Below are 21,369 nucleotides of genomic sequence, written 5' to 3'. Positions count from 1 at the left end.
AATTGAAAGAAATTTTGATTCTGAACCACTGTGGAACGCTCTCCTATCTCAATCCCTGACATCTTTGTTTCTACTTTAGATGGTACAATAAAATGGGTTAGAAAAAATCTAAACTATTTCGAATTAGACCATGTCGGGATGAAATATTTTTTACTGGTAGACCTAATGAGAATTTTATCAAAATAATATAACTTTCTTCAACATAACTTATATTCTTCTTTGTCCTTTAGTTTATATTAGTTGTGCACGATAAACTGTTCATTAAAATGCTTACTAACTTGTACTGAGAGAATTCTCTCTCTCCCTCTCTCTCTCTCTCTCGAACAAATATGGAAAACAAGTTGTCGAATAATATTCAGTAAAAAATGGAAAGAACACACAATTTATGAATAGTTTCAAAAATGAAATTAATGCTGAAAAAAATAGTTTATAAAAGGTATATTACAATGCTGAATACTTATTAACTGAAATTTTTAAACATTTTGACATTGGCCACAAACAGCTGTTTTTCAATCAGCTGATGCTACTAAATAATTCTTACTATCAAGAGGACATTTTTGAAAACTCTCAGCAACTCAACTGTCAAAATTGCTCCCTACACTTGCTCTCATTTTAGAGTTGTTGGGCAACATCTTGTAATGATTTGTAAAAACAATTATTATTGAAAGTGGTAACGGTGTTAACGCCCGTTTTCCATGTCCTGAAAGTTTTTCTCTGTAACGTAACACACATATTATATACAAAAAAACAAATCTCAACAATGTCCTTCAAACGATGGGGAGAGAAAAAACATCGCAAAATATACATTAAACATTCAACAAAATACAAATGGAAATTTCCAACACATTCCGATTAAGTCCAATTTTTGTACACAAAAATTTTGTACATAAAAAAAGGAAAGAACAACAATAACATAAAACAGACATTCCAAAAATGTTGTAGGCGTATCAAATGCGCTTCAATTCCAACCTTATCTTCATGGTGATAACGATTCTCTGTCGCTGAATAGGATTCCTGTTTGTCCTCGGTGTCGGCCGCGTAACCATTGGTCTTGTGAACGGGGGCCTGGAACGATTTGAATGTAGTGCGTAATGTATTCTCATCCGATTCACTGCCACTGCATTTCCAGCGATCACTTTCGTAATCGCTTTCATTGGGCGTTTGCAATTTATGGGGAACGACTGGCGGGGGAGGTTTATAGATCGGTGCTTGCTGTGGTGTGTCGGTAGGCGTTAGGGGTAGCACGGTGGGCACGGACTGTGGCAAGACATTGGAGGGCCGCGATTGTATCAGCTTCTCTTCGATTATCTTTTCCATGGTCTCAACAATGGATTGGCGTTGCTGTACTTGGGGACCCTTGGGGGCAAAGCACATTTCTGGTGGAGTACCGGGTTGTAAATCGATGTCTTCAATTGGCGTCTTGGGGCGACTAGCTCCCCTGGCGGCCTGCTTGACGAGAGAGGGAGCACTTAGATCGTGATTGCTACCACCCAAGCCGGTGGCATGTGTGGCACTGGGGCTCCATAATTTCTCCATGCGTAAACCTTCCAGCGAAGGTTTGGGGGTACCAGGTTTGGGTGGGAATATCGGTACACCACCATGAGGTGGTTCTTTGGTGTTGGCGGGCATTTCTTCCAACAATTTGATTCTTTCATTAATTGGAGGATTTTTGGGTTTCGTTTGGTTTTCGGTATTGGGAACAAAACACATTTGAGGTGGTGAACCACGTCTCAAGGTGCGGTCTTCGACAGATTCTTCGCCATTGGTAAGGGATACGGGCTGAGATTCGGGTTTCTGGTACGGGGAGTCGGTGGGAGCGCCACTTTGTATGACCTTATCGATCTTCTTGAAATATTCAAAGGATGAGGTCTTCTTTTCCTCGCTATCAATGATGGACTGGGGTTCGGTGTCATTTGGATCCACAAAGGTGACATGGGGTTTGGCCACGGCGGCCGCCACAGCTGCCGGCGCCGATGGATGGAAGGGAGTGGCCACACCGAAATGTGGTGGTGGCACCGCACTACCCAGTGGATTAGTTGCTGGCAGTCGACTACTGTGATCGGTTACATCCACATTAGGTCTGGTCAGGCGATCAGGCAAATCGGAGTAATTGGGCTTATGTTCTAGACGCATTGTTGCCTCGGTGGTGCAACGATGCTCAGTTATAATTTTGGACTCGGATAAGCCATGGCGGTCGCTTGATTTTTGGCTTTCGATTTTTTGGGACTCAAACGACATGGGTTCCTTGTTAAACTGTAAAGTTGTCGATGGTTGTTGCATTGCATCCATGGGAAAGTTACAGAGAAACACACACACACACAGACACACGTAGGTAGGCAGAGAGTTAATTTTTGTTGTTGTTACAGTTAATGTTTGTTTTGTTGTTGAGTTATCCAGGTTTGGTTTATGGTGTTGTTGGTTGGTTGGTGGTTGGTTGTTCGGTCAGGAAGTAACATCCGAAAATTGATTGGATGCAATATTTATTTGTGTACATTCAGACATTGACAGGTTTCAAAATTGTCGATCAATTCGGTTTCGTTATGGGATGGATAAATAGTTTTTTTTTGGTTAGTTTCATTGGTATACCCAGGTGCATGTTCAAAGAAGACACACGCACACACACATAAGTTTTATGAAAATATAAAATAAATAAAGAAAAAAGTGTTTTTTACCATAAACTAGTAGGTGGAGTAAGTTTTATAAAAAAATATTTGATTTTTCTTAAATTTACCAAAGAAAAGGAGGTTTAAACAATAATCATTAATGCTATGCTAAAAAAAATTACGGCAGAACTTGAATCGCTTTTCAATTCGTTTTGTTTCGTTTTCATTTCATTTATATCGATAGGCGTTGTGTCTTTTCAATTTCAAACTTACTTCAGTGGTGAATGCATCGGGTCTCTCATAGACGACTGTCTTGACCACCTCTTGCATGCGTTCTGGCGTCGGTTCCAGAACAGCACAGTCCGCTATGCTCTTGGCTTCGCCAGCAGCATTGGTTGCTTTGACCATGTACTTGCCAGAATCGCTAATTTGGCCTGAATTAGAAGTGTATACATTGGTAATGGTGGATGGGTTAATAATCACAAAAAGAAAATATTTTTTTTGTAGCGGAGGTGTAAAAGTAAGAAAGGCTTTAAAACGCCTTGGCTATTGATAAATACTTACCCCTTTCAATGATCAATGTATGGCTATTGCCATTTTCAAGGAGTCTATGTTGCGATAGACCTGCCTCAGCCAACGGTTTGTCGTCTTTCATCCAGACGACCGATGGCGCGGGTAAACCAGTAACCTCGACTTCCATGACAATTTTTTCATTCTTCTTCATGACTTGGGCTTGCAAACGCTTGCCGAAGACAGGTGGGAAGATGGTTTCTGTTAAAAAGAAAGAAAATATGTTATTATTATGTTATTATAAAATGGCTCATATAATTGTCATTTATTTATCCACAGTAAAGGCTACACATAACATCACACAATAAGATTCTACCATAGAGGTTGCGTCTATCTATGTATTTCATTTGTACACTCATAATGGAACAAAATTTAGTACAAAATTTTTCAAAAAAAAAAAAAAAAAAAAAAAAAAAAAACTGTCGTCATATATTTATACTAACCCCTAAAATGTAGGAGTTTTCTGCCAGTGATAAAAAGAAAATGTTTATAATCTCCACCATACATGGAGGGTATATTAAGTTCCTCATTCCGTTTTTTACTAATCGAAGTAATAATTTTAGACATAACGAAGTAAATATATTCTTGATCAGCGTAAAATTCTAAGACGATTTAGCCCTGTTCGATAGGTAAGATAGTATTTCGGTATCGGTATTTCGATTATTGTAGCCAATTTTTTCAATTAAATTGTCTGAAAATCCACAAAAGGAGTTCCTTCTGAGTACTTTACCCCCCTGGAAGAGTATTGTCTATAACGTTATCTCCCTATATTCGGTATTTTAATGATTTTGACTACACTTTTCAAAGGAATTGTCTAAAAATCCATACTAGAATTTCGTAGTGTATATCCGACATAAAACGAAACCATCCGATATTTTGTCGATTTCAGGGACATTATTCACCGGAGTTGTTTCAAATGTCGTATTTAAAATTCGTAATGGGTACTACAGCCTATTAAAAAAAATTGCGCATGCAGGCCCACGTCTTAGTATAGGCCCCATATATCAGAACCTCCATATATTCGGTATTTTGACGATTTTAGATACAATACTCAACGAAATTGTTTAAAATTTCTTATTTGAAGTTCCTAATAGGTAATAAAGCCAGAAAGTGTCTATGCAGGTCCAGGTTTTCATATAGCCCCGATATAACGTTATCTCCCTATATTCGGCATTTTGATGATTTTAGCTACATTATTCACCGGAGTTTTTTTTTTAAGTTTCGTATTGGAAAATTGTAATGACAAGTCCACGTCTTTGTATAGACCACAATATAATGGCAACTTCCTACAGTCGATATTTTAAAGATTTTAACAGAATTTTTAACGAATTTTATTTTTTGAAAAATTTGGTATTTGTAACAAAAAATACCAACGATAATGTCAGAAAAAAATATTAGAAGAAACTCATCGTTTTGAGTAGAAATTTGGATTTTTGTTACCGATTTACACCAAAATAAAAAAATATGATTGGGAATTTTTTTGTGAGGGCAGGAAATTTGAAGGGGAGAACTATTATTAAAAACGAATTTCAAACAAATATCAATTGAAAGCTAATGAAAATACCTATCAAAAAGAGATTGATATCGGTATTATCAATTTTTTAGACCCGACTTTTTTATACCTTTTTCGTAAGAATTTTAAAAAAGCACAAAGTCGTATGTCGACCTAGTGGGCGTTTTCAAACCAAACTCTATTGTAATTATGGCTTTTTCAATCTATCTAAGTGGCCAAAAGTAGCTGTCTAAGTTTACAAAAACAACAACAAGAACATTTTCTGAAGCAACAAAAATAAAAAGCGGTTTGACAAAGACTATAAGAGTACTCTGCACTTCCACTCAAAAACGAGCATATTATACTCGCTCTTTTTCGAGTGGCTTAGCCAAATATCGTATACCCGATATCTTTTTTCACTTATGCTCGAATTCAAGCGAGTTTCGCTCTTTACCCGAATTGGAGAAAGAATTTCTGAGCTCTGCCTTGAATTACTACTGAATTCACCCATACATATATTATCATGGATTTTCTCTTTCTCTCTTTTATACACATGCCTTTTTATCTGCTCTCTTGTTTACCTTTATTTTAAGTATTACAGCCATAAATCCAAAGGAACTTTCCATACTTTAGCTTGGTGTTTTAAACTAAACACAAAAAACCGGAATCATTTTGAAAATATTTCAAAATTCTCGCTAATCCCACAAATTTTTAAGACTCTTGGATACTGCAGAATTGCTAGTTTTTCAGCTTAAAAAATAGTTTTCATGATTTTCTGCATAAATAAATCAATTTCAAACATATAATTCAAATCACCTGTCTTAAGTCGTCAATTGAAAACAAAATTTTGACAAGTATTTTTCCCGTTATGTCATAAGATTGGCTGTACAGTTGGCATTTTTTTCGCATCAACATCTAGATTTTATTTATTTATATTGCTTTCATACAATTTCTATAAATTTTCGATGATTATCATGAAAATATTTTTTAGTTCTGTGTTATACAGAACAGTTGTATACACACATATATACATATGTGCCGCTATAGATGTGTATCTTTTATTCGAATACAAATTTAACGCATCATCGAGTAACACTCGTTTTTTTTTTAAGAGATACATAAGAAACAAATCTTCTTAAAAGTGGGAAAACTTAATGTCGCGCTGTCCACCTCCATGAATTCTTTTTTTCTTTAGTCGGTCCAAGTAATCGTAAGTGTGGGTAAAAGTGACATACATTTGTTCTGTGTGCTTGGTGGGGTTGGTACTGTCGGCCGGTGGTATGGGGCACATTTCAAGGACATTTGTTAGATATACATCTTCAATTTGTTAACGCAGCCGCGATTTCAAAAACAAAAAAGAAATCGAAAACGAAGAACTATTTGTTTGAATTGATGCCTGTTGGCTATGATGATAATGATGACGATTTCACTGATGGCTGATGATGCCGTTGATCCATAAACATTTTGGGGATCAAACGCCAACTGACATGCCGGGCAAAAGCTGTTTCCATTTTTACTTGAGGTTTCTTTTTACTGCGAAAAGAATTTGAGTTTTCTTGTTGAAAAATCTCTGGCAAATTGCCATTTTGTTGGTCTGCTGTTATTGTTTAAATTAATGTCAAAGAAAACAAAATATGTTTTTTTTTTGGAAATCCAAGTCAAACAATCTGTTGCCTGTGGAACTGATGGCTCTGAATGCATGGCAAATGAAATCCGCTGTTAACATAATACAGTTTTGTTGTATATAATCAAGGTTGAATGCATGTAATCGATGTCTGAACAAAAATTGCCATAAAAATGCCACCGCTGAAAATTCCAAGAAAAGTCTAAAAGATAACGATTTTTCGGGTATGGAATGTCCACTTGGTGCCAAGAAAAACTATATTGTTTTCTTTGAAGAAATAAATCATGGGGATTTTTAAGCAATACAAAAAACAAATACATTTTATAAATAAAACTTTGCAGTAACATTTAAACGGATTTTCGTTTACATTGTTAAAATGATAAATTCCATTCCAAGGAGGTTATTCCGTCAAAATTTATAATATAAACATGGCGTTAGAGCCTTTTACACCTTCCACTCAAGTAAGTTTGACCAGGTCATAGCAAATGGAAAAACTAGGTTGAATTTGAAAAAATCGATCCTGATATCGGATAAGATGTATATGGGAGCTATATCCAAATCTGATCCGATCTCGATACAATTTGACAGAGATATTTCTGGGATGTATGTGATATATGTTACCAAACATCATTGTTGCGGAATGCATATTACGCATGTGATGGACTTAAAGCGCTAACCCCAAATTTGAAGTTGTTTCTAGGATGCCAAGATTCAGTTCATCGGATGAAACATATGTATGGGAGCTATAGCCATATCTGAACCGATTTTCACCAAATACTACCAAGTACATATTACTAGCATGAATTCAGTCGGAATTGCCAAGATTCAGTTAATTTGGGCTGATATTAGCCATTTGGTGCACAATAAAGCTGATATCGGATAATGATATATATGAGAGCTATATCCAACCCTGATCCGATTCTCACTAATTTCAATAGGATTCGTCATTGGGCCAAACAAATATTGTTTGGAAAATTTCATCTCAATCGGATAACAAATGCGATTTCGGAGATATGCGAGTTCGGAGATATGTAATATCGGTACACACTTTCTGATACCTCTCCCACAAAAGGTCGAAATTTTCAAAAAATATTTTACTGCACAGAAAAGGAAAGGTTAATCCAATTTTGATATTTGCATCAGTGCTAGGTTAGGTGCGAAAATGGATAATATCGACAATATACCATCAAGTACCTCCCCCACAAAGGGTCAACATTTTGAATAATTATAACTCCTATAGAATGTGATGTAAGAGTCCCATTGTCTTCAAATTGCACACATCACAATATTTTTATTAACCCAAAGCGTGGTGAGAAGATTTGATATATATGTCCACTCCTTCTGGTAGCTCCCCCACAAAGGGTCAAACTTTCAAATAGCCAAAACGATTATAAAATCCGAAATAAGCATCCGGTTCTCTTCATATTACACACATACCATTATTTCAATTAACACAAGATTTGGTCTAAAGATTTGATATATCGGTCCAATCTTTCTGGTACATCCCCCACAAAGGGTCAACATTTTGAATATTCATGAAAAAAAAAATAAAGCCAAGGCCGCCCTTGCTATATCTAAAATCAGGGGATATCATATTTTGTTCTCATTCTCATATTTAGCATTTTTTTTTCAATGAGATTATTACAGACCAAAGATAGGGTATTTTATAGCGGCCATAACTCCTTAAATATTGACATTCGGTGTTTTTAGAATTGCATTTTTAAAGAGGAAAAATATAGTATTTAAATAGTAAAATGAATTTCGGGATTTTAATAACAGCTGTATCAACAGTTGAAACAATATTGACAATATTTCGTAAATAACGTTTCTCAAAATGTCAAAATTTGGCAAAATTAAAATGAAAAACATGGCCAAAATATAAAACAATACTTGAAATCGAAGTTATCCCCACAAGAGGGCATTGCCTGTTTCAATGATTTTGGATGTAGTCCAAGGAACTCCGTCCAATTTTAAAATTGAGAAATATATTTCAAACTATAGGGGTGCCCCTGTATGTGGTCATAAATATATAAGGGCCGTAACAAATTTTGACCTAAGAATCCAAAACACCTAAAAACGGAAACAAATTCACTTCGCATTTTCCAAGCCCAGTCTGGCTATTTTACAGTGAAACTATACATGAAAATTGGGAGCAAATTTTGAAAATATTAATTTTTTTAGAACCAAATATAAATGTATGCTATTTTTTATGGTACCTATCAAGTATACAAATTTCAGTTGTTCAGAGACTCACAATGGAATTTGATCTAGAATAATTCGTCCTTTGACAATTTTCCCAAAAAATGAAGCATATAGGAGGATTTTGACAGGGATTGGATACGTGTTAAATTAACAGCAGGAAGACATAATTTTCAATTTTAGTTCATACATTTTCAATTTAATTTTCATAAAAACTATTGTACCTAGATGTATGGTATATTCCGGGATTTATAGTGAAATTTTATGTAGAGTATTTTTTCTTTTAACACCTTCAGACAAACTAATCAAAAAATTTAGGGAATATTTTCTGTTTTTTTTTTTTTTTTTTTTTTTTTTTTGGTTTTTTATATATAGTGGGAATAGAGATTTTATTTCTTCTACTAATAGTAGAATTTGATGCAGAATATTTATATCTTTAACATCATACTTCTAAAATGATGCTTTGTTGGATACATTTGCATTTGGATACTCATAGAAAGCACGGCTTTAACCCTAAAATGTGTTTTCAATACGTATGACTTAATTCATGGCGTTTAGGTAAGATTTACACTCCTGATGTCTTCTAGGATCTATAGTATAATTTTATGACAAATAACATTGTGGAATATTTTGACTTGCTACGGTCCTATTTAAATTGACTTTTTAACCTTATTTTAAAAAAGGACCACAAAGACCGTTTTTCACTCGCTTGAGGGTGAGTTTCGTCGCACAGGTGAATTATCTGCCAGAGAAAACGGTGGTGGCTAGAGTCGAAAAATATCGAATATTGGGAGCTTAAATATTATGGGGGCTTCACCAAAGCTTGGACATATTTTCACAGTTCTTTGCAAGGATGTAATCTACATACTGGAAACGCAAACTCATTTGCAGAAATTCGGTTGAAAACGATGACTAAACAACCCAAAACACCTTAAATCTGCAGATAGCGTTATATAAGGGCTAAATCAAAATGTGTATCTATATGATTCAGTTATAATTCTACGGACATAAAATACATCTGAGAAAAATTTTATTGGCATTGTTCGTTTAGTTGGGCAGCCAGAGTAATTTGCATAAACGGCGAGACAGATAGACTGGCTAACTGGACATACAATTTTAAGCTCATGCAGAATATATGTACTTTGTAGGTTCTAACATTTTTATTTTTAAGAAGTTACAAATGGGATGACAAACTTAAACAAAAGACATCTAATGCGTTGGATTCGAGGCGTATCTTTGATAAAAAAAAACTTTATGTATCACAATTTTTCTTTAATGTCCCCTAGAATTTTCCAAATATTTTCCATTTCAAACCACGCTATCAATGTGTGCGCAATATGCAAAAGAAAAAATAAAACATATTTTTCATAGAAGATGCAAAACACCGGCCATTTAGATCATTTTATAAACAATTTTGAAAAATTAGAAATTTCAGCAACGCCAACAAACAATAATAAATAATCATTATCGTCATCACAGTGTTGAAATAATATATTGAAAGCCATTTAGAATCCCCTTGAACATTTAGAATGTCAATTAGTAGTACTGAAGTATATATGCAAATCATTTTTTCCAAAAACAAAAAAGCTTCCAACTGTTCTCTCTTAATAAAATGGTTTTAATGGTAAACAAAACCAAACCAAAATATATATTTCCATAGATCTCAGCCGTCAATATTTTTATAACCTCCACCATGGAAAGAGGTGTTTGTTGAATTTGTCATTCCGTCTGAACATATAGGTCAGAAAAAAATTTCTACATAGATTTAACAATGTCTGTCTGCCTATTAAAACCAAGATAAGTAGAACTTTGAGGTAATAGTTTACATTGTGAAGGATGATTCGTACAGAAAATGAGTTATATGAGTCCAAGTTTTCGTATAAACCCAATATATGACTGTATCACCCGACATTCGGTATTTTGATGATTTTATCAATATTTTTCACGGAATTGTTTTAAAATTCATATTTAGAGTTTAAAATGGGATCTCCTTTTCTCCTGTGTCATAACATTGAGTATATAGTTGCACGTTCTCCTATAGCCCCGCTTCTAAGTCACCTTCGGTTATTCGCCATTGAACACAACTTAATTTTTTCAAAATCCGAAATATTCGAAAATTCCAATTTATTTGGAATTTGATTTTTTTTTTGAATTTTTTTTTTTGACATTCCAAAATTGCAATTCAATCAGATTTTTTTGAAAAATAATATTTTTTTAGGCAGGTTAAGATCATATGGATCATGTCGGTCCTCGTGTTTGTATAGCCCCAATGTTACTGTACCTCTCAATATTCGGTATTTTGATCATTTAAGCGACATTATAGACCGGAATTGTTCCAAATTTCATATTGAAAGATCTTAGTGGTTGCTACAACCTATGATAAAAACAATTTTTTTACGCAGGTCTACGTCTTCGTATAGCCCACATATAACGGTACCTCCTTTCTGAGGTATTTTTATGGTATTGGAGACATTATAGACGGGAATTGCTTCAAATTTCGTATTCTAATTTCGTAACAACTATTACAGCCTGTGACAAAAATTGCGTATGCAGGTCCACATCTTCGTACAGCTACCATATCACGATACCCCCGATATTCGGAATTTTGATGATTTTAGAGACATTATTCAACGGAATTGTTTCAAATTTCGTACTTGAAGTTCGTAATGGGTACTTCAACCACGTCTTTGTGCACTTAAACTGTATTTTCCGAAATTTTTATACTCTACACCACAAGGTGGTTAGGGTATTCTGTCCTTGTGTATTTGTTTGTAACAGGCAAAAGGGAAAGGAGGTAGACCCATAGTTCCTTTTGATGATCTGCATAGAATCACATTCTGTGTCGATTTCTGCATTTCCGTTCGTCTGTCCATATAATTTTGTTAACAAAGTACAGGTCGCATTTATTGCCCGATCCAGATGAAATTTTGCACAAGTCATTTGTTTGACGTAGGACGAACCGATTTACGCTTTATTGTGCACCAAACGTGTGCACATCCGGTTTAATATTTTTGTCCCCCGCAGCCGTAATATGTATTCTGTAATAACAATATTTGGGAAAATATATCAAATACAGCACAGATTTGGATATAACTCCCATATATATCTTAGTCCGATTTTTATTGTGCACCAAACGTGTAATATTATCCCAAATGGGATGGAATTTAACACTTACGACCAAATTGAGCCTAAAAACAAGTACGGGGTTGCCCATATTCGACGGACCTTTGGGCCCATTCCAATCGACGACAATCGACAGGCAACATTCTTTGGGTCAATTGAATTTTGTACGGGAACAAATGCAAATCAATGCGAATAATCCGTTGTAAAGTGGACCGATCTATGCCCAACTGCTGAGAACGGCGTTTTTGGGATGTTCTTGGGGACCTCTCAACACTGGCTCGTACGGCAGCGATATTCTCGGCCGATCGCCTTGGTCGACTTTTATATGACCTCTTCGGATTAGAAAGAGTTTTACCAGTCGAAAATGGTGTTCTAAGAAGGCGCACATCTCACATTTTTTAATGTTTTAAAAGCACGTTGAGTTTTCACAATTGACTTCTTCTGTTGAATGTAAATTTCAACTATTTCAGAGCGCTCGCGTGGCGTGTATTGGTTCATGGTAAAAATCTGCTTGGACTGACGCTTCAAACGCGCTATGTCACATGGTACAACGAAGGGAAGGTAGGTCAACTTTGAAAAAATTGCAAGTATAGAGGTCTACCTGTTTGGCTTGTAATGTCAGAATTAGTATCAAAACAATAAAAAATCAAACAACTTGTTGCATTTATTTTGAATAAATAATTGAAAAATGCGATAACTGAATGAAAGGTCAAAACTTCTTTTCAAAATCATGTACTATATATCTCTAAAGGATTATTTCCCTACAAAAACTCTAGATTTTGTCGATGCATATGTTGAAATAAACATTTTGAAAACACCCGAATTTGAATATTTTCTGAACAATTGTTTTGTTATTGAAAAGAAAACACATACATAAACAAATAAAGATGACATATTAAGCCAAGAAAATAAAAAAACAAGTAAAAAAACTGTAAGTTCGGCCGGGCCGAACTTTTAATACCCTCCACCATTTGGTACAAATTTGGCAATTTTCAAAAAAAAATCTGTTAAAATCTTAAAAATGCCGAATGGCTATACGACGACGTGGACCTGCATAGTCAACTTTTGTCATAAGTTATTACAATATTTAAATGCGAAACTTGAAGAAAAATCTGTATGTATTTCGAACTTCAAACACCAAATTTGGAACGATTCCTTTAAATAATGTCGCTAAAATCATCAAAATACCAAATAACGGGAGGTACCGTTATATGGGGGCTACATGAAAACGTGGACCTATACATATAATGTTACCCCACTGGAGCTAGAATCCATTACGACTTACAGAGGTCAATTTTTAGACAAATCCGTGGAAAAATGTGGCAAAAATAATCAAAATACCGTATATCGGGAGGTACTGTTATATGGGGGCTATACCAAAACGTGGACCGATATATCCCATTTCCAATACCAACCATCCTAGGGACAATATACACACTTGTGCCAAATTTCAAAGGTCTACGTCAAATAATGTGGGCTCTATCGTGATTTCAACAGACAGACAGACGGACAGACAGACGGACATCGCTAAATCGTCTTAGAATTTTATGCTGATTATGAATATATATACTTTATGGGGTCTACGACGAATATTTAGAGGTGTTACAAACGGAATGACAAAGTTAATATACCCTCCTACCCATGGTGGAGGGTATAAAAATGAAATCATATGGTAGTTCTGCCCTACCTTGAATTCATTGTACCATGGTATGTCATTAAGCGATGTGACATCTTTGTCAAAAGTTATGGCGTTGCCAGATGGGTCCGGCGAATATGGGCAACCCTGTACTGGTAAGGGCATTATTATAGGTCTTTGTGCATTTGTTTGTAGAGAAAGCATCGAAATACTTTCTGAGTCGATTTATGCATGTCATTCCGTCTGTCCATGTATTTTTGTGAAAAAATGCAGTCACATGCGTAATATTCACTCTACAACTAAGATATTTGATACCGGACATCAAATACAGCTCGAAAATACTTCTGCCAAATATTATCAAGATCTATTCAGATTTCTATGTACCTTCGGTATAGATCTTCATCCGATTTTACGGTTATTGTACACAATATATGTAATATCAGCCTAAATTGGTTAGATTTCCTGAGCTCGTGGATGCGAATTATTTCCTTGTTTGGACCGCAATATTTTTAAAGTACAATGCAAATATTTAAAGTGGATCATGTAGGTAACATCAAAATTCACTTTGTGGAGCTGTTGCAACACGTGAATCGATATTTTTAATGTAGGCATATGTTCTCAACCTTCTATAACAATTAGAAGTATTTTGATCCCAATTCTATTTCTCTACAACTAATGTCACATACACATTTTTAAAATTTAAATTGTTTTTAAATAAACTATTAAGATTGCTTAAAACATATTTAAAATATTAATATATATGCAAGTAATATAGTTAATTTCCATATTCAAAAAGTTTGGCAACAACTCAAAATAAGCTAATTGTATAAAACAGAAAAATATTCCAAATGCTTGATTCTGCTTCTAATTTTGTTGTTCTTATGGGACATATTGTTGACTTTTGCTTTACAAAATTTCCATAACCTTCACCTACACTTATTTCACGCTTACATTCCCTTCAGCAGCGTTGTGTATTTGTCAAGCCCCAAATCGGTGTGGGGAGAGGAGGTAATAAATAAAATACAAATTTCCTAATACACATTTTCTTTTTCGTTTCAATGGGCCAGGGACACATGTCATCATCAGCTTCAGCATCTTTATCTTCATTATCATTTTGTTGTTGTTGTTGCTATTGTTTTTGGCTTCTCATACAGTTGAGAGCAAATTATATATGTATTTATACAAATGAATGACGATGGTCGTGGTTGGTTGTATAAAATATCGACAGAATGAAAGTTTTATATAAAGCTATATGTGTAGGTACTATATAGCCAAAAAGAACAGAATGAATAGAACAACAAACCAACAAAACAACAAAAAAAAAAGGAATATTTTGCAAAAATATAAATTTTGTAATTTTATTTTTTCTTCTTCTTCTTTTGTTTGCTTTCATCTGCCGTCTGTCTCTTACTCACCCCCCCACTATACTCGATGGCATGGTCTATGTTTACATTTGTGAAACAAAATCTTCTCTTTGCCAAAAACTAATTGTCAGTTTTGCTTTGTTGTAACAAAAATTATTTGCACAGAGGATGCATAAATTGAATTTTGATTCAATTTTGAAATGTTTGACTAACTTTTAAATTATTGGGGGATGAGAAAGAGGAGGACAATGGGGAGGTGCTAAAGGTACTGGGGTGGTCTTGGAAGTATAAATATTTGAAAATGTGTTCATTTAATGGTTTTTGACATTTAATGCATGCACTTGGCAAAGATGATGCAGTCAACAAAAACTGACCGACAACATCGAAAAAGATTTCTTGAAGGCAAGAAGGAAGAGGGACAACTGCGGATGGTTTGCAAAAATTTCATTAACATATGGTCGATAAATGTTTACACAAATCTGGGATGTCCAAACATTTGTAGTTTGTTGGAATGGAAAATACAAGGTTTGTTTATGTAGAGTAACGAGTGTTTCATTTCCTGTAAAAATCTAACGCCATTTAATTAATTAGCCGGCGTGAAGAGATGCAGAAAGACAGAAAGGCGAAAAGACAACGAATCTTTCATACGAAAAAATATGCGTTTTATAAAAGAAAAAATGAGGATTCATTTTTTTTAAAGTACAACAAAGTAATGCATGACAAAAATTGTTCGTTTCAAAATCAAAGAAAATGTGTAAATAAAATAGCTTAATTTCTTCTTCTGGAAAGTTTTTGGCTATTGAATGCGCCATATTCATAGGGTCATTACAAAAATGTTGAAAACCTCAAATATACTTGAACCTTGATGTTATTATTATTTGACAGAAATCGCCTTATACTAAAAACTTGCACCATTTTTTTTACCTCTCAAGAATCCGAAATACAACATTTGAAAATATACTTCCAAATTCACTCTGGTATAGGCCCAGTGGTTAAGCACGAAATATTAAAAAAAATGCCTCGAAATTCATGAATTTATAAATGTTACACCCAAATTAGACAAATATTTTTTTTACAAGAATATCTAATTTAATTTTTTATTGTGATGATTTTGGGAAAAGCAAGAAGTGAGTGTCATTCTCATTCACTTGTGAATGCTGGACACTTATAGAGCTTGCCTTTCACCAAAGTTGTCATATCTAAAAGCCGAAAAACCAAGGGACCGTTCCCTTCGCCGGGTTGAAATCATGATATTGGTAGCGATCAGCAAAGCTGTAATTGTCAAAACTTGCACTCTATAATATAATTATATAACATTTAAAACGCCGCAAAATAGAAAGTATCTTAAATTTGGAGCAATATAGTCAGTTTGTGAAAAATTTTGAATCGGTTATAGGCTCCATGTATCTTTCGACAAAATTCGATTCAAGCCATCTGAAGTTGACTTTGAAAATTAAAATGTTCTTTTTTTTATTTTCAAACACAAATGGCGCTCTCTTCTACTATTTGTATGTTTTTTTATTTGAAACTGATTTAAAAAAAATATGTGATGTTAAAATTAAACCATACTCATGTCAGACACAACAAAGTATATATATTCTTGATCAGCGTAAAATTCTAAGTCGATTTAGCGATGTCCGTTTGTCAGTTGCAATCTCGAATTGAGATAGAAGGCTAAAATTATGTACACATGTGTATTTTGTCAGTAAGTAGTTGAAGTTTGAAATTGAGTCATGTCGGTCCACGTTTTCGTATAGCCGCCATATAACGGTACCTCTACATATTCGGCATTTTTACGACTTTTAGCAACATTATAGACCGGGATCGTTTCAAATTTCTTACTAGAAGATGTTAATGGGTACAACAGCCTATGACAAAAATTTTTCGTATGCAGGTCCACGCTACAATATAACGATACCTCCCGATATTCGGTATTTTGATGATATTAGCGACATGGTTCAACGGAATTATTCTGAATTTCGTATTTGAAGGTTCTAATAGGTACTACTGCATATGATAAAAAAATTGCCTGTGCAATTAAATTTTTTTTTATTTTTTTAACATTTTGAAAGTTCCTTCCGAATGGTGGTATTATAAGTTGGTTGATTTTTACCTGTTATATTTAAAAAAATAAATAAATAAATAATAAATAAAAATAATAATAATGATAATAATAATAATAATAACAATAATAATAACAATAATAATAATAATAATAATAATAATAATAATAATAATAATAATAATAATAATAATAATAATAATAGTAATAATAGTAATAATAATAATAATAATAATAATAATATAATAATAATAATAATAATAATAATAATAATAATAATAATAATAATAATAATAATAATAATAATATAATAATAATAATAATAATAATAATAATAATAATAATAATAATAATAATAATAATAATAATAATAATAATAATAATAATAATAATAATAATAATAATAATACTAATAATAATAATAATAATAATAATAATAATAATAATAATAATAATAATATAATAATAATAATAATAATATAATAATAATAATAATAATAATAATAATAATAATAATAATAATAATAATAATAATAATACTAATAATAATAATAATAATAATAATAATAATAATAATAATAATAATAATAATAATAATAATAATAATAATAATAATAATATAATAATAATAATAATAATAATAATAATAATAATAATAATAATATAATAATAATAATAATAATAATAATAATAATAATAATAATAATAATAATAATAATAATAATAATATAATAATAATAATAATAATAATAATAATATAATAATAATAATAATAATAATAAGAATAATAATAATAACAATAATAACAATAATAATAATAATAATAATAATAATAATAATAATAATAATAATAATAATAATAATAATAATAATAATAATAATAATAATAATAATAATAATAATAATAATAATAATAATAATAATAATAATAATAATAATAATAATAATAATAATAATAATAATAATAATAATAATAATAATAATAATAATCCTATCTCCGTACTTTTGCAACTATTTCTTTTTGTGAGAACATATAACAACAATTTTTCCAAAACTAGTCAAAATTGAGAAAACAAATCCCACATCCCACATAAAGTTAACGGCTTTCACGATTAAGTCTAAACTTATTTGTATTTGTATCAAAATTTTCTCGGGTATATAATATCACACCACTCATTCTTGTATAATGTTCTTAAAAGGGTAAAATTTAAAAAAAAATACTCTGAATTTTATGAAAGGCAATGGAATTCTCAGTTTTATATCAAACTTTGTTCAGATCCGACAATTTATAATATCGATCACAATTTCTCTTAAAAACTCAGACGAAGTTAAAAATTGTGTTATTTATCGATCGGTCTGAATTTGTATTACCTCCACCATAAGAAAATTTGATTCGTAGTCAAATTGTTTGGTTGGCTGAGAAAAAACAATATGTCGAACTTGTAAAATTACTGAAGCAGGAGATCATTCAGTTCAATATTAAGAATCGGACCTTCAAAATCGAATTCCTAAATCAAGACTCTTTGTGTAAGAATATGTTTCATCTACTAAGATCTCAAAATATACAATTACAGGCACATCGACATAAAATGCAGTCGATATTGCAAATTGGTCCTTAGGAAATGGCATTATAAACATTTTTCCAGGGAAATTCCATTCACTGATGACCATAAGTTTTAAAAAAATACAGCTGACTTAGAATCGAGTCAGCTTGAAATAGAAAAAACTTCTGAAGAATGAACTGATATAGAACATTACTAACATTGATATGATAACAGCTCATGTTTTGGAAAATGTCAGAACATCAAAAATAATATGAACTTTATTTCAACAGGGAAAGCTAGATCGACTTAGAATTTAATTACATAATCATGAACAGGAATACTTTATGCTTCTTTGACTAATATTTTGAAATATTAAAAAACATCGATTTTGAAGTCGAACATAAAAACATTGCATTTTTAATATACATAATTACAATATTGTATAGAGAAGTAATTGTCAATTGTTATTAGAAATCGTTCAGAAAAGCACTGCAAAAGAGTGCGATTCGATAGAGAAATGTTGACAGTTCTTTTAGTGAGAATTTGCGAATTCCTGCAGGTAAGAAATCTTTTTGCAACTGCTCTCAACTCTTCTTCTTCCTCGTCCGGTAATTAAGTTTTGCGAAAGCAATTTCAAAATACTTTTATTTTGAAAATTGCAAGCCTAATTGTTTTTTGCAGATCGAAGTTCCTGACATATCAGCTGATTATTTGCTGTTTTTATAGGGGTATGTGTGTTAACTTTTTCCGGTTTTCTCTCAAATGAGAATAAATATACCTTACTTCCTGCGAAAAAAAGTTGCTAGATAATTCCTGCAGGAAAATTGCCCTCACAGACCTAATATTAAAAAGCGGATGAATTTTGACAGTGAAGAAGAAACACATTGCCATTTGTTTTCAGGTCTTTGAAAATTCCGAAAAAATCACACTTCATTTTCAATAAATTTCCACTTAGCTCGTTTCACACTATTTCTAGCTACTAGATGATGAAAAATCTTCTGTGGTTGTTGGGGTTTCTGATACATCATTAAAGAACTTGCAAAAATCTAAAAATGTTGTAATTTTTGAAAATTTTAAATGGAAAAGCCGTTAAAACTTACAGGCAAATTAAAGAGAAAATAAGCTAAAAACGGAGAATGGGACTCTCTATGTTTTTTTTTTTACTTTGTTTACTAACTTGGCTATGTTAAAAATAGCAGAACGATTATTATATTCGAGTTTTGCCTTGTTAAGGCGAAGATCATATGTTTTATGATTTATTGTTTGTTTTCTCTTTCGAGACGAGCTTAATGATCTGAAATTTGCAGTGAAAAGGAAAGCCAGATAGACACTATCACACACTCACCACTATGCGACGCGTTTCGCCGTTGGTTAAGCGGCTCATCAGGCATATTTGGTGTGGATGATGGCTTACAAGGGCCGTTCTCTGGAAAGTAGTATATATTTCGAACTTATTGCAAATTAGCATATGCGAATTATACACTAGAAACTCTCCAGGTTGGACTCAAGTTCTATTGGCAGATCTTTTTCACAGCAAAGTTTTGTTTTTGTAGTGATGGATTTTTTGTCCACAACAACTACATTGCTTCCAATGCATACACTTGTTTTAGTGCTGCTTTAGGAAGACGGGTTAATGGCTCTGAACGTAGAGACGGCAACTTCTAGTTGGCTGCACACCGAGGTCCGCGGTTCAAATCCCACAGCCAGGCTCGGCTGAATTTTTGAGTTTTGCCTTGTTAAGGCGAAGATCATATGTTTTATGATTTATTGTTTGTTTTCTCTTTCGAGACGAGCTTAATGATCTGAAATTTGCAGTGAAAAGGAAAGCCAGATAGACACTATCACACACTCACCACTATGCGACGCGTTTCGCCGTGCCTGATGAGCCGCTTAACCAACGGCGAAACGCGTCGCATAGTGGTGAGTGTGTGATAGTGTCTATCTGGCTTTCCTTTTCACTGCAAATTTCAGATCATTAAGCTCGTCTCGAAAGAGAAAACAAACAATAAATCATAAAACATATGATCTTCGCCTTAACAAGGCAAAACTCAAAAATTCAGCCGAGCCTGGCTGTGGGATTTGAACCGCGGACCTCGGTGTGCAGCCAACTAGAAGTTGCCGTCTCTACGTTCAGAGCCATTAACCCGTCTTCCTAAAGCAGCACTAAAACAAGTGTATGCATTGGAAGCAATGTAGTTGTTGTGGACAAAAAATCCATCACTACAAAAACAAAACTTTGCTGTGAAAAAGATCTGCCAATAGAACTTGAGTCCAACCTGGAGAGTTTCTAGTGTATAATTCGCATATGCTAATTTGCAATAAGTTCGAAATATATACTACTTTCCAGAGAACGGCCCTTGTAAGCCATCATCCACACCAAATATGCCTGATGAGCCGCTTAACCAACGGCGAAACGCGTCGCATAGTGGTGAGTGTGTGATAGTGTCTATCTGGCTTTCCTTTTCACTGCAAATTTCAGATCATTAAGCTCGTCTCGAAAGAGAAAACAAACAATAAATCATAAAACATATGATCTTCGCCTTAACAAGGCAAAACTCAAAAATTCAGCCGAGCCTGGCTGTGGGATTTGAACCGCGGACCTCGGTGTGCAGCCAACTAGAAGTTGCCGTCTCTACGTTCAGAGCCATTAACCCGTCTTCCTAAAGCAGCACTAAAACAAGTGTATGCATTGGAAGCAATGTAGTTGTTGTGGACAAAAAATCCATCACTACAAAAACAAAACTTTGCTGTGAAAAAGATCTGCCAATAGAACTTGAGTCCAACCTGGAGAGTTTCTAGTGTATAATTCGCATATGCTAATTTGCAATAAGTTCGAAATATATACTACTTTCCAGAGAACGGCCCTTGTAAGCCATCATCCACACCAAATATGCCTGATGAGCCGCTTAACCAACGGCGAAACGCGTCGCATAGTGGTGAGTGTGTGATAGTGTCTATCTGGCTTTCCTTTTCACTGCAAATTTCAGATCATTAAGCTCGTCTCGAAAGAGAAAACAAACAATAGATTATTATATTCGTCCATGTTCTCTCAGAGCGGATATAACATTTCCCTCTTTTACTAGTTTTACATTCAAAAATTACAGGAATTCGCCATGCATTTAAAGGATTTTTTCTATATCGATTGAAGTTTT

The 21,369-nt window shown here is 33.3% G+C and overlaps 1 protein-coding gene across 4 annotated transcripts in view; it reads right to left on the bottom strand.

Annotated features, from left to right (window-relative positions):
• The window catches only part of LOC101894461 (uncharacterized), a 237,184-nt gene that overhangs the window by 67,317 nt on the left and 148,498 nt on the right, over window positions 1–21,369 (bottom strand). For 2 of the 4 annotated variants that reach the window (XM_059124483.1, XM_059124484.1), the window contains 3 exons: window positions 3,168–3,374; window positions 2,877–3,037; window positions 970–2,253 (listed from right to left, as the gene is read on the bottom strand). In XM_059124483.1, coding sequence (XP_058980466.1) covers window positions 970–2,253; window positions 2,877–3,037; window positions 3,168–3,374 — 1,652 coding nt within the window. The remainder of the gene's footprint in view (window positions 1–969; window positions 2,254–2,876; window positions 3,038–3,167; window positions 3,375–21,369) is intronic. The other 2 variants (XM_059124486.1, XM_059124485.1) reach the window with 1 other exon arrangement.

This window comes from Musca domestica, unplaced genomic scaffold (genome assembly GCF_030504385.1).
Source record: "Musca domestica strain aabys unplaced genomic scaffold, Musca_domestica.polishedcontigs.V.1.1 29, whole genome shotgun sequence".
NCBI lineage: Eukaryota > Metazoa > Arthropoda > Insecta > Diptera > Muscidae > Musca > Musca domestica.
This window is presented reverse-complemented; position numbering and strand designations above follow the sequence as displayed.